Below are 17,477 nucleotides of genomic sequence, written 5' to 3'. Positions count from 1 at the left end.
GGGAGGAGAGGGCTCAAAATTAGAAATGAAAGAAGACATTACAACTGACATTACAGAAATACATGGAATCATGAGACTGCACCATGAACAATTACATGCCAACAAATTATATAACCTAGAAGAAATGAGTACATTTCTAGAAACACAAAATGTACCAAGACTGAATCAGGAATAGAAAATCTGAGCAGACCAGTAATAAGCAAAGACATCTGAGTAATCAAAACACTCCCAACACAGAGAACTCCAGGACCAGATGGCTTCACTACATAATTCTACCAAACACTTAAGAAATACCAATCCTCCCCAACTCTTCTAAAATATCAAGGAGAAGGGAACACCTCCAAACTACTTCTACACGGCCAGCACTACTTTAACAAAACCAGACTGGATACTATAAGAAAGGAAAGCTACAGACCAATATCCATGATGAATATAGATACAAGAATTCTCAACAAAATATTAGCAAACCAAATTCAAGAACACACTGAAAGGATTATACACCATGACCAAAAGAGAGTTATCCCTGGAAGCAAGGATTGTTCAACAGATGCCAATCAATAAATGCAATTCATCACATTAAAAAAATGAAAGATAAAAATTACACAATCATCTCAATAGACCAAGGAAACGCGTTTGACAAAACACAACATCTTTTCATGATAAAAACCCTTAAGAGAGTGGGTATGGAATGAATATACCTCAACATAACTAAAGCCATATAAGACGAACCCACAGCTAACATTATAGTCAATGGATAAAAATTGAAAACATTTTCCCTGAGAGGAGAAAAAAGGCAAAGATGTTCACTCCCACTATTCATTAAAGAACTAGAATTCCTAGCTAAAGCAATTAGGCAAGGTAAAGAGATACAAAGGATCCAAACTAGAAGGGGAAAAGCAGAATTGTTGTTCCTATATATGATCCTATATGTAGGAAATCCCAAAGAGTCAGTCAAAAAAATGCTGGAATTAATAATTTCAATACAGTAGTAAGATACAGAAATTAACATACAGAAATCAACTGTATTCTTTTACACTAATAAAGTCTCTGAAAAAGAAACAAAATACCACTCACAACAGCATCAAAAACAACAAAATACTTAGGAATAAACCGAGCCAAAGAAGTGAGAGGTCCATACGATGAAAACTATGAAACTTTGCTGAAATTGAAGACACAAACAAATGGAAAGATATCCATGTTCATGGATAAGAATTAATACTGTTAAAATGCCCATACTGCTCAAAGTCAACTACAGATTCAATGCAATTCCCATGAAAATACCCAAGGTATACTACACACAAAAATACGAGACACAATTCTAAAATTTAAGTGGAACCACTTAAGTCCCCTAATAGCCAAAGCAAACCTGAGAAAAAAGAAAGAGGTACCATGTTTCTATATTTCCAATGTACTACAAACCCATAGTAATACAACAGGTTGGTACTGGCACAAAAATGAGACATCGACCAACAGAACAGAATAGAGAGCCCAGAATTAAACCTCAGCATATGTGGTCAAGTAGTGTTCCCCAAGGGAGCCACGAATATCCAGTGGGGAAAGGAAAGTCTTAATACATGGTGCTGGGAAACTGGAGAAATGCAGGCAGAATAATGAAACTGGACCCTTATCTCACACGATTCACACAAAAATTTAACTCAAAATCGATCAGAAACTTAAAACATAAGACTTGATACCATAAACTCCTAGAAGAAAACACAGGGAAGAAGCTCACTGATACTGGTCTTGGCAATACTTTGGGGGGAATGACACGAAAAGCCCACACAACAAAAGAAAAATTCAACAACCTGGATGACATTAGACTTAAACACTTCTCAACAGCAAAAAAATTAACTTAATGAAAAGAGACAAGGTACAGAATGGGAGAAATTTTCTGCAAAGCATATATTGAATAAGGAGTTAATTCCCAAAATATATGAAGAGCTCAGTCAACTCAGTAGCAAAAAAAAAAAAAAAAAAAAAAATCAATTTTTAAAATGGGCAAAAGAACTAAAGAGACATTTCTCCAAAGAGGACATCAAAATGATCAACAGACACATGAAAAAGGGCTCAGCATGACTAAATAGGAAAATGCAAACCCAAACCACAATGAGATATCACTTCACCCTGTTAGAATGCCTATCATCAAGACAACATGTGTTGAGAAGGATGTGGTGAAAAAGAAACCATTATACATTGTTGGTGGGGATATAAACAGGTCCAACCATTATAGAAAACAATATGGAGATTTCTCAAAAAATCGAAAATAGGTCTACCATACAATCAATCCAGCAACTCTGGTAATGTATCCAAAGGGAATGTAAATAGGATTTCAAAGAAATACATGCACTCCTGTGTTTACTGAAGCATTACTCACAATAGCCCAGATATGGAAACACCCCAAATGTCTACCAATGGATGAATATATAAAAAAGACGTGGTATCAGTACACAATAGAACATTATTCAGGAGAATATCCTCCCATTTGTGACAACATGGACAGACCACAAGCACATTATACTAAGCAAGGTAAGTCAGAGAAAGACATACTATATATTCCTTGTAAGTGAAATCTAAAAAGTCAAACCTGTACGAAGCAGAGTAAAATGGTAGTTAACAGATGATAGAACGGGAAGAGTGATGATCTTCTGGGTCCACACTTGGAATGAGAAGCAAGTAAGCCATCAGCTATAACACCCAGTATAATGAATAGAGACAATAATATCCTACTATAATTATGTGCCAAATATCACTCTGTTGGCAATATTACAATTTATAAAGTGTATCAAAGTAATACCTGTACATCTTAAACTTATCCAATGTTACATGCCAAGTTTATTTTTTAAAAAAGAACACAGGGGATCCCTGGGTGGTTCAGTGGTTTAGCACCTGCCCTTGGTCCAGGGCGTGATCCTGGAGACCTGGGATCGAGTCCCATGTCAGGCTCCCTACATGGAGCCTGCTTCTCTCTCTGCCTGGGTCTCTGCCTCTGTCTCTGTGTCATAAATAAATAAATAAATAAATAAATAAATAAATAAATAAATAAATATAAATAAAATAAATAAATAAATAAAAATATATAAAAATAAATATAAATAAAAATAAATCAATAAATAATAAAATCTTTAAAAAAAATAAAAAAAGAACACAATTCACATGATAAGCCAAACAAAACACAAAAGAAAACAAAAACAGATTTTATTTTTGTTTTCTGTCGCACAACTTTGTCTTCGCATAAGGCTATCCTTTTGACTCTACTTGACCTGCATTTGAAACAGGATCTTTTTTACACCTCACCTGTGCCATTTTTAAGATCCTACCTTCCCATCATGATACTATGAATGGAAAACTCTTGGGGTTGATGATGTATTGAAGCCAGACACCTGTCATCTGCATATAAAGACACTACAGTGAAGTGGCAGCTCAAGCTATAACCCCAATGACGCCATCCCTGTGCAGACCAAGGCTCCAGTGGAAAGGCAGGAGAGGACAGAGAACAGTACAGCTAGGTGAGGACTGACTGATCTCTCAGGCAAGACTGCAGGTCAACTGTAGTCGCGCGTGCTGGGGACGGGGTGGGGAGGGGGGCGAAGCACGTTTCTGTCACTGGGGGCTGGAGTTCACTTCTCACACCCCTTAGGTCTCTAGAAGTCTTAGCCCTTTAAATGACTGATGGGAGCTGATGATCTAACCAATTTTTTAATAATTAAATCACAAAGCCTCAAGGATCAGGAGCTCATCTCTGAAGACCCGTTCAGGCTCTTTTTCCTCTCTTAAGCTGAAAATTATGGTTAAGCCATGCTAACTATCAACATTTCCAAACTTTACTCTCCATAATGGATCTTGACACCATACCTTCAAAATGCATGTATGACACAGAACCACTGTCAACTGTGTTTTCATTCTAAAACTAGAAACGAGAAGGGAAACAAAACAGAACCAAAAAGGGAATCATCATGAAACTGTAAGCGTTCTTTGAAAAGTTGCTAGCATCAATTCATAGCTTCATATATAGGCACCACCATGTAAATCTTCCAGTTATTAATCATAATTTTCCTAAGAATTAAATATTATATTATAAAGAAAAAAAAACCTTTTTAGAAAATCTACTAAATTATAGAACAGAGGGAAAAGGAACTAATGTATCCAGGCTCTTTATCTAGAGGTTTTCCTTGTAACTTCAAGACAAACCTGAGAAGATGTACAGTTTTTACAATTCAAAGATTAGAAGCTGAAGGCTCAGAGAAGTTAAATTACTTAATCTAAATTAATCAGAAAGCAACTATAAACAAACATATTTGATGTTTTGTGAAGGAGATACAGATTCCTTTTTTCCTTTCGTGAACTAGAAGCAGGAAGATTTAAGACATTTAGGAATTTTTTGCAGATCTTTTTTTTTTATTATTTTAATCTCCCTCTCTTCATATATATGCACTCCACATCAAGGAGGAGGCACTATCTAGTAAGTCACTATGATTTTCACTAAAGCCAGTGGAGGGAAAAAAAAAAAAAAAATCATACCACTTTCTAAAAGTGCCTCCACCTTCACATAGATTTCCTAATAATAACTAGAGAGATGCAGAGCGCAGAAAAAAAAAAAAAAAAAAAAGTTCCTTAATCAAAATGAAGTTCTGAAAATCAAGAGACAGAAATTGAAAAAAATAAACATAAAAATCTTTTTCTTAATTTTTTTTTTTTAACTGCTCAAGGCTTTGCCATCAGATAAATTTCCCACGAGGGGAAAGAAAGCAGCACTGTAGACTCAGAAGTCAGGAGGTACCCAAGGTTCCAACCCCTACACTTGAAGGTCGTTGGGTCCTTGGGCAAATTACTTAGCCTCTCAGATTTCACGTATATAAAAGTGGAGATTTTTATAGGTCTGTAAAATCTACAAAAAGGACAAAATAAACAGGATTGTTCAACTATGACCTCAGAGATTCATCTTAACTTGCCTGGCAACCAGCTAGCTAGAAGTAGGGGGCCTACGAGTGCTTCAGCTGGTGGAGTCCCCCTCCACCCCCGGGGCCTGGGCAGCTGGCACTTCCCGCCTGAACGGCCACAGGGGCTCTCAGCGTGCTTTTGCCAGGAGCACCTGGGCTCTCCTGCCAGCCGGGCTTCCGAGTCTCCTGATGCAAAACTTGTGAGCCAACTAAGCAGCATCAGAGACAAAGTTTCAGGTCAGAACTTTCCCAGTCTTTGCAGATGTGCAAAAATCAGTTATTTGTCAGTTTACAGGGATTCAAGGCCTAAGCTTAGAAAATATGTTTATGAGAAACTTCAGAAGCAAACAGTAGATATGGGAACTGGTTTTTGAAAATTTGGCCTTCAGAGTTCTCAATCCTTAGCCTTAAGGTAAATTTATGGTATTTTTAATAACAGAGAAAAGGAAAATACTATGCTTTGAAGTAGAAGAATTATATGCCTGGTTTTTTGGCTGTCGTTTTAGGATATAGTAAGAGAACCATAATGATTGTTTTTTTTAATGCTGAGGGACAAAAAAACATGCATCCAATAGCATGCCCCACTAACTTAAAGCAAACCCCTGCCCTAAAAAAAGACAATATAAAGTAGAAAAACAATGAATTTCCTTTTGAAATTTTTCAAAAAAGAAAGAAGTCAGATCTGCAAATCACTCAGAGTAAAATATCTGTTTATCAACATACAAAAGGCTGAATTCTTGGTTTCAAAGAAACAGGCTGAAAACACAAGTGAAGAAAAATATTTCTGGAAAAAAATTATAGGTCATGAGATGCAGCTGATGCTTCATCAGTAAGGAAGCTCCATTTTCTCCTTAATAGTAAATTTTCAAATTTTCACACCGAAATAAGTACACTTTAGGGCTCCAGGGCAATAATGAACCCTATTCTCCCAAGTTCCCTGTCCCCCTACCCAGCCTGCGGGGGGGGCTACTTGTGGGGGGGCTCCTTGCCCCCCGACACTCCAGGTATTTTAATGGCATGGATCTCAAAAAGTGAAAAATCATTTTTTCAAGATTAATGATGAATGATGGTCATCAGTGGACTGTAGGCTCTGATGGGAAGCTTAAGTCACCAATAAAAACCTACAAAAATAGGTTCAAACCTATTTCAAAACCTACAGGACTGGGAGTCATAACCTCACCCCACTACTCTTTTGTCTCATTTTCCTCTGCCTTTGCATATTCGCCTCACACCCCCCCCCCCCCCCCCGCAACCCTCGCCCACATCGCCCCATTGGTAACTGGCTCTAGCAGACCTCTTCTCAGTTGGTCTCTCATCTTTCCTGCTGCTCATAACACCTATTTCTCTCTTCTGGGGTTTAAGATTGGTTGATTGATTTGAGAGAGGGAGAGAGGATGTGCACGCATGAGAGAGAGGATCTGGAGCAGTCATTCACACTGGGCTGGATCCCACACCCTGGAGGCCGTGCCCTGAGCCAAAACCAAGAATCAGAGGCTTGACCCGCTGAGCTACTTGCCAACACGGCTCCTCTTCTCTCTCTCTCTCTGCTTTTCCTTTGTGTCCCAGCAGGAACCATTCATCTCCATCTGCCTTTTATTCTTTTACTATTTTATTGACCCTTTCCCCTATTTCCTTCATCTTCTCTTATCAATATCCAGTTTCTTCTGTTTTTCTAGTTTTCTATCTTTTCCTTTAACTGGCCATAATGAGAAGCCAAAGTCACTTGTTCAAGGTCCCCTCTCTGGTCCCAGATTGATTTTCTCCCATGTCTTTGGTCCTTGAGAATGTACGGAATACATTCGGGGATCCTAAAGTAAATCTCAATACCCCTGATATTTGAAGCTGGCATGGCATTTTCATTGTACTTTGATATACTGCAACCTAACAAATATTTATAGTATATGCTGAAGAATATTTTTATGATATTTATTTCTTTCAACGAGACTCCCAAAGTCCAGGCTGTGAGATCCTTCAATTCAAATGTATATGTCCTCCTCACTGATTTTAGAATTCTGGAAAAAATGTTCAAGACTATGTCAGAACTCCTCTCAAGCATTTGTCTATTTTTCTGTGGACCGTTTATGTATACAAAAGCCAAGCCTGCCCACTGGCCTTATTTCATCCAATTATTTTACCTCCAATAGAGTCTGCCTTTGGGTAGCAAAAGTCTCATAATTTTGGAGCACAAGTAATGAATTAGACAATGCTGAGTTCGAATCTAAAAGCTGGTTCATTGGGAAAATAATATAAAATGAATAAAACACTAATTAAGAAGAATAAAAGGGACAAAATGCAAATACACAAAATGAGAATTGGTTGAGGAAGAAATAAACAGAAACAGAAGAATCTTAATATACTACTTTGGTCTTGTGGCCAAATAAATTCTGACAAACGAGGTAATATTCAAAGAGCATAATCTGCTAAAATTGACTAAAGAAGATAGAGAAATATCTAAAGAGAATGACGTTCAGGAATGGCATGGATCTCAAACAGCAATAACCGAATTTAGCTCTACTGTGCATTCTGGCTGAATCGGCCTTGCCAATAGCCATTTAAAAATAGAAAAATTTAACAAAGAGTTACCCTAAGAAGAGGCATTAGGTACCAAACCTTGAATGAGTAGATATTCCAGATTACTGAAATTCTTTTAATTCTTTTAGATTAGTAAATACTTGCAAAGCTAAGTAAAAAAGATACAAACTCAATAGAAAAATGGGCAAAAGGAATAAAGAATTGATTCCCATATAAACAAAGGCTCTTAACAAATGAAAGTTATTTAAACCACTCACTTTAAGAAAACTATATTTAGAAGCCACATTTCACTTTTCAGATTATCAAAGCCCAAAAGTTTGTCAACAGCTGCTATTGGAAAGACTAGAGAAACAAGTACTCCCAGATATCGCTGGTGGGGATATAAATGTGCACAATTCCTCTGAAAGACAATTTGGAAATATCTACCAAAATTATAAAGGCATATTCAGAAATCACACTTCCAAGAATTTATCCCACAGGCACTCTTCCACATGTATAAAAAGACAGATGACTGAAGGTTAAATTCTGTGATAGTACATAGTAGTAGACAATCTAAAACAACCCAGATGCAGGCTAATAGGAAGCCGATTTAATCAGTTACTGATTAAATAAACTATGGTACATCCATACTAAGAAAAACATTGTAACAGATTTAAAAAAATGATGAGAAAATTCTCTATATATTGGCATGAAAAAAAAATCTAAGAAATGAAGTTAAATAAAAAAATGTAAGATGCCACATGGTATATTTAGTATGCTAACTTTCATGTAAAAATGGAGAGAAAATGTAAAATATTCTTATAATTTATTTTGTTTTTACTTTATAGACCCTTGCTAATATACAAGCAATTAATGGTAGGGACAGATAGGGGTAGACTGGGCAAATGAAGGTTGGTAACCGGAGGGAGGCTTTCACCATATTAGAACATTGATGATATGTATTATATATATATATATATATATTTCTTTTTTCTTAAACACAAGGAAATAGCTGCTTAGAAGAGAGTGCTTGCCTATGCTACAAGAGCTACAAGTTGTTGAAGCCAAGATTCGAATTGGAAAAGAGAAACTGAGTTAAATAACGTGGCATAGGGTTATTTATAATTTGTGTGACTTTGAAATGCAGGGTATTAGAATAACAGGACTATTTTGAATAATGCTTCACTTTACCTTACAGTAACACGTAGAACTCTCTTCTTCACGGAATCCTTCTTTTTCAGATATTTCACCGAATCCTGTTTTTTCGATGGTCCTTTCAAAGGAAGAAGGTGGGCATCGGCAGAAGAGAAGAACAGTTTGGAAAGAGCACTGGCAATTCTCCAGCCTATATATTTAGAGAAAATTTCATCCCCGACATCTGATGAGACTTTTGTACTATGATTAGTGAAGGGGTCTGTTGGATCATTTAACTCAGCCTATTGAAAGAAAAGAAAGGAATCAGTTGAAATAAATAGATGAGAGGGAAAATGATAGATTTTTAAATAAAAGATAAATGTATATTCATCTTCTCTAATGTTGCATTTTTTAAAGATTTTATTTATTTATTCATGAGAGACACAGAGAAGGAGAGAGAGAGAGAGAGAAGAGACATAAGCAGGCCCCATGCAGGGAGCCCAATGCAGGACTCGATCCCAGGACTCCAGAATCAGGCCCTGGGCTGAAGGCAGGCACTAAACCGCTGGGCCACCCAGGGATCCCCTCTAATGTTGCATCCTTCTTGCTAAATAAAAATAATCTTTATAAGGAAAAAAGCAGATTCCCCAAAATTATAAATTTTTAATGAAATAAACAATTAAGCCTGAACAAAACTCATCTTGAATTTCAAAAACTTTAAAATCCTTTTTAAAAAGGAAATTTATTGAGGGAGAGAGAAAGCACTAGTAGGGGGAGAAAAAAAAGGGGCGGGGGGAAGAGAGGGAAAGAGAATCCCAAGCAGACTTTGCACTAAGCACAAGGCCCACTGCCAGGCTTCATCTCACACCTGAGCCGAAACCAAGAGTCAGACTGTACCTGGTTGGACTGTGCCACCCAGGCACCCCTTAATTATATAATTTCTATTTTAAATTTGTATGGTTCTCATATGAATTTCATACTTAGAGTATTTATTAGGAAATTAAGCAATTGGTTGAAGTAATGTACAGGTTTCATTAAATCAAAATTTCTCTGTGCATCATCTAAACTTTGAAGCCAAAAAATGTCTATATGTCTATTGAACACAACTTGTGCTAAGCAAAAAAAAAAAAAAAAAAACAAAAAAACAAAGGGGGGGGCTTTGTATTTGGCTCACATTGAAGATGTTCTAAGACTCAGACTTTAATATGTTCTAATCTTAAAAAAAAAAACTAACAAAAAAATTCCTCAATATTTAAGTAATTTTGTTAGGAAAGAGCTATTTTCTGAAATTTCCTTTTTATGTTCAATAATGTCCATGACTGATTTTTTAAATTATTTGAGAGAAGAGGGTGAGTGAGAGAGAGAGAGAATGGTGGTTCAAGTGGGGGAGAGGAGCAGAGGAAGGGGGAGAGGTTCCCCCCTGAGCAGGGAGCCCGATGCAGAACTCGACCCCAGGACCCTGAGATCATGACGTGACCCGAAGGCAGATGCTTAAAGAACAGAGCCACCCAGGCACCCCATCAGGACTTATTTTTCATTACATCTTCTCTTGAAATGGCTACAGGCATGTTTTTTCCTGCTAGAATTGGTAGTGATAAATGAAGATGTAAGTTCCAAAAGCTCACGTGTCACTTTTTTTTTTTTAATGTTCACCATATGTTCATGTTAGGAACTCTTTCTTGTAAATAAATTGGATGCTGTCTCCTTCCATTAAGATCTTTATGTTTTTCTATTCAATATTACCCATCTTTAGGCAGTTTATACCAATCACTCAAGATTCACTTTTTTTTGTGCCTCTTGATCATATGGTTAGAAAATTAAGGAACAGAAAATGTTTTTCTACATATGAACATCCAACTTAAACTTTTTAAGATTCCAAGAACAGATGTGGCTCAATCAAATTACTGTTTGACGACTGACTATTGCATTATTTAGACAAAATTATAGTGGGGGGGGGAATGAGAGCAATCTCATGATAAAAACTGAAAAAATATGAAGGGTTAAAGCAATGAAAAAAATAGCAAAAGGCAGGTAAGTAAGTGGGGAGGACTGTGAAAGCTCTGGGGGTGGGAAAGAGTAAAATGCAAAAAACATGTAGGTTTATAGTATATAGTCAAAAGAACAATTATTTTAAACTATTCCCAGTTATTGCATATCTTGATTATTTACTAGGTTGAAATCACAGAGCATTCAATGTGAAGAAATTAAACTGTATAGGACACTTCGTAGCTGCTGTGACTTTGAGGAAATTAATGCCTCAAAGCCTGCAGGTTTAGCTGTTAAAAGGTAATTACAGTCCCTGTAGGTTTTTAGCCATTTCGTTTTATTTACAGTTTGTGTTCAATACAAATCCATTCCAGAACATGAGAAGTTACTGTGAATAAAGGCATAAATACCCAAACACAATACATAACCCAAAATAGATGCACGACATTCAGGTAGGAAACAAAAGGTCAGGTTCAATCACACACTCAGTAGCTGGAGATCTGCTGAATGTGGGTTCCTGGGGAGATGGCTAACGATGAAAAAAAAATGACCTTAGTTATCAAGACTACCGCGGAGATAGTAGACACTGGAACACGTAAGCATCAGTGTGCGACCATGGGAACAAAAGACTTTAAGGAATATCTATTTTTAAAAGGTTTCTGTGCCTCGAGGCAGCTGTGAAAGACTTCTTTCCAGAATTCAGCCCGTGTTAGGCTTCGGGCCAGGCTCTATCTAAAAATATTGACTGATAACAGAAAGCGTTCCAAATGAGGCTATTCTGATTCATAGAGTTTCTTCAAAAAGTATTTACAAAAAAAGCACAAAAATTATTCCACGCTTCACTCCCCAGATAGTTGACTTACCGTTTGATTCACATATTTGCCTTTTTAATTTCAAGGCGAGTCGATTTTACCTTCAAAACAGATCATCTTCTAAATTGTAAAAAGTATTCAGCATATGCAGAAATAAAGAGCATTTTGAAATTAGTGGAGGTCAGTGCACTTTTTTGGAACCATTTTATCTACGTGAACTGGACGCTTTTGTTGCCCAGGAAGTGGTGGTATCGATCCCGGGTCTTGGCACCAAAAAAAAAACCAAAAAGAAACAAAGAAAGAAAGAAAAGAAAGAGGTGATAAAGATTAAAGCAAAGTTTACCCATTATGCTTGGATTTGAGGTAGACTTAGTCCATCCCTATTGCCTGGTACACGGCAGTTACTACAGAAAAAAGGCCAATGCGATGTTCAATCCAGAGCCTAAAAGCCAAGAGTTCAGTTCTCGAGAAACAGTGAGAGCCTAACAACGTAAAGCTGCATCCAGAGCATCTTGGCCTTAAATGCGCCCGGCTGAAGCATCAGGGCATTACGGCCACACCTGGGAGCACCTGCCAACGTACCATCTATAGAAGCTTACAAGCTTTGTGTGTTCTCTTACGGCCCTGCCGAACCAAATGAAACCTGATTCTCTTCCCCATCTCATCCTTTCTCTCTAGAGAAGACAAAATCTACTCTCGTTTTCAAGGTAGGATTCTAGGTGCCTTGTACTTCTTAAACCACATTTAAGAAAATTATCTTCACTAATTTTGGATGTTGTTTCCCTTCATCTTGTACTTGCAACTCCAGCAGATTTAATATTGGGATTCACCATTTAGTCAAACGCTTCACCTGCTCTCCAAACCATTCAATTTTGGGATCCTCCACATTTTCTGTGTCAATAAAATAAGGTATGGAATTAGCAGATTCAATGAACACCTGTTTCTTCCTCCTTGCACTGGAGGTCTACACACCATCTGGATAGAATTTATTTTTTAAATCTTTTTTAAAGATTGTTATTTATTCATGAGAGACACAGAGACAGAGGTAGAGACACAGGCTGAGGGAGAAGCAGGCTCCATGCAGGGAATCCGATGTGGAACTCGATCCCAGGGCCCTGGGGGTCATGCCCTGAGCCCAAGGCAGGTGCTCAACTGCTGAGCCAGGTGCCCTGGATTGGATTTAGAAAAGAGAACCCCCCTCATCCATAGGGATGCGTTCCAAGACCCTCAGTGGATGCCTAAAACCATGATAGTATGGAACCCAATATGTATTATGTTTTTCCCTATAATCGGGTTTAAATTACAAATTAGGCACAGTAAAGATAAAAAGTTAACAATAACAAAATGGAACAATTATAACAATATTCCACAATAAAAGATAAGTGAATGTGGCCTCTCTTTGTCTCTCAGAATCTCTCTCTCCTAGTCACCGTTCTTCATGCGATGATGTGAGATGTTAAAACGCCTACGTGATGAGCTGGGAGGTGAAGGACGCAGGTGTGGTGACAGCATTTACATGATTGGTTGGGAGCATCAGCTGCTTCCAGACCCCAGGTGGCCACAGGTAACTAAAACCCCTGACGGAGAAGCTGCTGATAAAGGAGGCCTACCCTATAAATGGGTCTTGGCTTGAGCCTCCTAAGACTAGAGATCACAACAGTTGCTTGATTTGAATAAATCTGCTTGAGCAGGAGCCTCACGAGAAGCAGCAGCCCCGGGCTGCATCTGGCCCCCAAAGCTATGCCCAGGCTCCCCTCCTACTTGCACCCATGGGGCAGTCTCATCAGATGCCAGGTGCATGGACAACCTCCAGGCCGGGTCGGCGCAGCCAAGGTGGTCAGGACCCATACAGTTTATCCTGCTTACCTTCCCTGGCTCAATTTTTTTATAAGAAGATGTACTTCGAAACCAATAATAATGTGTAGTATTATACAAATACATTGCTATGAGCTCTTCTTCCACTGTAAGAGTGATGGATGAGGGGCACCTGGGTGGCTCAGCCGGTTAAAGACTTGCCTTTGGCTCGGGTCATGATCTCAGGGTCCCAGGACAGAGCCCCGCCTCCAGCTCCCTGGTCTGTGGGAGAGTCAGCTTCTCTTTCTCCCTCTGCCCCTTCCCCCACCACCCCCACTCCTGTTCGTGCTCACTCTTTCTCAAGTTCTCTAGCTCTCTCTGAAATAAAAAAAATCTTTTTTAAAAAAGAGTGATGGATCAATAAATGTGAGAGTAAATGAATAAACCAACAAAAATAATTTTTGGTAAATTTCTGGTAAAATACAGTGTTTCCAGATGCAACGTTACCCTGCATCACAGGACATTACAGGACGCTGATGGTGTTGTCATCATGATCCCTTTGGCAACTCGTTGCTTTCTTCCTTCCCCCTAACAGAAATAGTCTCAAATATCAGTCAAATGCATATTTGCCGTATCTAGAAAAGATTTTGTTTGCTTTCCTGGAGGAAGAACCAGCAAATCATATGAACTTTGCAAATGGATCTGAAACCAGCTGTGGGGGATCCCTGGGTGGCGCAGCGGTTTGGTGCCTGCCTTTGGCCCAGGGTGTGATCCTGGAGACCCGGGATCAAATCCCACATCAGGCTCCCTGCATGGAGCCTGCTTCTCCCTCTGCCTGTGTCTCTGCCTCTCTCTCTCTCTGTGTGTGTGTGTGTGTGACTATCATAAATAAAAATTTTTAAAAAATAAAAAAAAAATGAAACCAGCTGTGGCTTTTCCCTTGATTAGTTGAGAACGCAAACTTCGGGAGACGGTACCTCTCTAGGCCTGTGTTGTGTTTAGTTCAGTTCCGTCACGTTTTCCAATCGTGATATGGAGACAATAATAACCACTCTCAGAGTTCTGTGAGGGTCAACTTAACAGGCGGAGGGAAGCTCAAGTACCCGTTCCTGTCAGGAATTCCTTGAGACTAAGAGCACCAATGCTGCGGCCTTTGCGGGTCGCCCCAGAGAAGACTCGCTACAGCCTCTCTGCAAGGCTGAAAACGGTTTTGTTAGATTGTCCCTTTTACATTATTAGCAAATTTGTGAAACAGAATCATGATTAGACTACCATAGTCATCTCTTTTTTAAAGAGTCTTCCTTCTCTTAAAGCCATTATTCTAATGTTATAATCCAGAGACTCAAAGGCCAACTACACATAAATATATATCTATACTTCTTGGAAGTAGACAACATATTAATGACCATTCCTTACATTAAATTCCAAATTCATGAATTTACTACTGCTTAGCCTACCAGTAAAACATGACCTCAAACTCCATTTTTTGACATTATTCATTACTTACATTTTTATCATTTTTGTCCCTATCTTTTAGCAATGCCCATGTAGGCTTTAAAATTCAGAATTTTCCTTATGGTATTATTGAAACTTGACATTTTTTACTAAGAAAAGACTATTGCTAAATTTTTATGTTAACTTTACTAATCTAGTATTAAAACTGGGAAAGTGGTGTTAAAGAATATTTCTCTCACACACATATTCTAGCCGTGTTGAGGAGAGATGCCCACCCTGCTGTTTTTGCATTGGGCATAATGGTGGTAAAAAACAAAAAACAGAAAACAAACAAAAAACCAACATTCATGTAGGTTAGCAAGAAGATGAACAAATCAGCACAAAGGGAAATTCTCCAAGGCATTATGTTGTAGTAGCAAATGGCAAATAAATAAATAAGAGCCTCTCCAGAGTTTTTAATTTTCTATCAATAATTCAGGAAATGTAACAAACACATCAACATGTAAGCTAGTTCACACTCTGTTTGATATGAAAGAATAAAAAAGAAAGGAACAGGGTGGTAGCCATTGCAGCAGAGTTTACAGCAAATTCTGTTTCTCTCATCTCTCTCTGTTGTGTCTCTACATCTCCTCAAGTGATCCTAGAGCTGGGAAGATTCAACTTGTTTGCAGGAAAAAAATGACAGTTTTATTCTTTAAATTTCAAAATTTAAATAGAAGTGAGTCACTGGTAGACTCAAAAGATCATTTCCTACAAGAGCTACAAAATCTCACAACCGAGGACAGCATGAGAAACTCCTATTAAAATAGTGATCCTTAGATCATCATCACCATCACTACTTGGGAGCATGTTAGAAATACAGAATTTCAGGGGCACCTGGGTGGCTCAGTGGTTGAGCGTCTGCCTTGGGCGCAGGTTGTGTCCCCGGGGTCCCGGGATGGAGTCCTGCTTGGGCCCCCCTGCTGGGAACCTGCTTCTTCCTCTGTGTCTCTGCCTCTCTCTGTGTGCCTTTCACAAATAAATAAAATCTTAAAAAAAAAAAAAGTTTCTTTCCTTCTAAAAAAAAGAAGAAGAAGAAGAAGAAGAAATCCAATTTTAGGTCCCAGTCCTATATGTCTTAAAGTCTAAGAAGAACTGATGTAGTAGATTAAGAAAAGGGCTAAGAGGGGAATATCTGTCTCTCCACTTGTGTGATTTTTGCACAAGTTATTTAACGTCTCTGAGCATGCTTCCTTATTCCTAAAACGGGATGATCAAAATATTCTCCTTTATAGTCTTATTAAAAAGGTTAAACACAAAAACTGAATATATTTTCTAGCACGGTATCTGATAGACAAAAACTCTTCAATAAATATTAGTGCCTTGTTCATATTTAATCTTGGAGCGAGGACACAGCAGAATGGAAATAGCAGAGCCTTTGGGTTAAGCTCACTCATTGAGGTATCCACCACTAGCCACTTATTTAATGTGTTTAGGCTCAGACATTCCCATCTGTGTGGGTGATGGTGGCAGTGGGAGACTTACAGGGTATAGATGAGTTAAAATACGTAAGACACTTAGCATAGTGAGCCTGGTGCACTGTAAGTTCTACAAATAGTTTTGTTCTCTTAAAACAGTGTATCTGTTACATTACACTTCTATCGGTAAGTGTTTAAGAGACTGTACTCTTCCAAAAATACATCTCCCTTTCTACACTCAGAGTTTCCATTTATGTCAAAAAAAGAGCCATATGTGGAGGAGGAGAGAGGTAGATACTGAGAGAATAGAGGCTAATAGTGTTGTTTGTTCTATTTTGCTGCTTTATAGAGTGCCTTAGGAGTATGGGAATATCATTAAGAATAAAAATAAATTTTAGTTTAAAGATCCCACCATGAAATGTGAACCACGAAGTGCGTTAACTTGAGGAGTCAAAGGTACTCCGAGTAAAGTCACATATTCATTTTAGCTGTACATCTTTCTTTTTGATATTTTAGGTCATATACCAGATGGAAGAAAGCATTTATACATGATGACTTTTCCTAGATGTGCCAACATATGCTGCTGAATTGCCTGTACAGAAGAGCCTTGCTCATTGCAAGTCTCCCTGGAAGTATTTCAAACAAAGCACATCAATTAACATTTGTTTATTATGCCACTATGAGTATATGACGGTTTTTTATTTCTTTCCCAAGTACTCAGGCAACAGTTGGGTTTATATTGATTTTGTCAGATGAAGGGCTCATGTTTAGGGATCTATTTAGAATTGTTTTTCATTTCAAACATGCTATTAAATATTTCACCTCTCCTGTAACCTCCATTAAGCATCAAATTTCATGAACAGATAAAATCCGAATTATAGGTGATAGAATGCTATCATGGATTTAAAAAAGCACGCAAGACATGAGAGATTCCATAATAGAGTCAGTAAAAGATTTGCCAGGGATTAGATAAATTGAGGTATTAAGTACAAAATTTTATTCATTAAATTCAATAGTTTATCATATGAATTGCATATTTATGTTTAAAGTATAATAAGAGAAAATTTCTGCTTAATTCCATCAACATGGAGGCATATTCAGTCCTTCTGAAACAAATCCTTCCCATTGTAATGTATGATGATTTATAATTAAGGCTATGTTTCACTCTGTGTCGGTGATGTGATGATTACCTCATGTGAGTGAAGGTTCTGGCAACAAGGTGTTAGGAAGAAAAGAATAAACAAAGGTTATCCTATAAACACAGTCATTTGCATTAACTGAAATAAGAGTAGACTACATATTTGATTTTAGATGGAAGCATGTGAGACACAAGCCTTCATCGGTTTTTGTTCTTTTGGGTATCCTCTATTCACACTGAGCAGAGAGGGAGC

General features: G+C 37.9%; 1 protein-coding gene across 1 annotated transcript in view; it reads right to left on the bottom strand.

Annotated features, from left to right (window-relative positions):
* The window catches only part of TMEM232 (transmembrane protein 232), a 207,980-nt gene that overhangs the window by 100,475 nt on the left and 90,028 nt on the right, over positions 1 to 17,477 (bottom strand). Inside the window, 1 exon segment of the mRNA XM_035714594.1 lies at positions 8,640 to 8,884. Within this exon segment, the coding sequence (XP_035570487.1) occupies positions 8,640 to 8,884 (245 nt within the window).

Source organism: Canis lupus, chromosome 3, assembly GCF_003254725.2.
Source record: "Canis lupus dingo isolate Sandy chromosome 3, ASM325472v2, whole genome shotgun sequence".
In the NCBI taxonomy this organism is placed as follows: domain Eukaryota; kingdom Metazoa; phylum Chordata; class Mammalia; order Carnivora; family Canidae; genus Canis; species Canis lupus.
The sequence above is the reverse complement of the archived record's forward strand: the minus strand, read 5'-3'. Positions and strand labels throughout refer to the sequence as shown.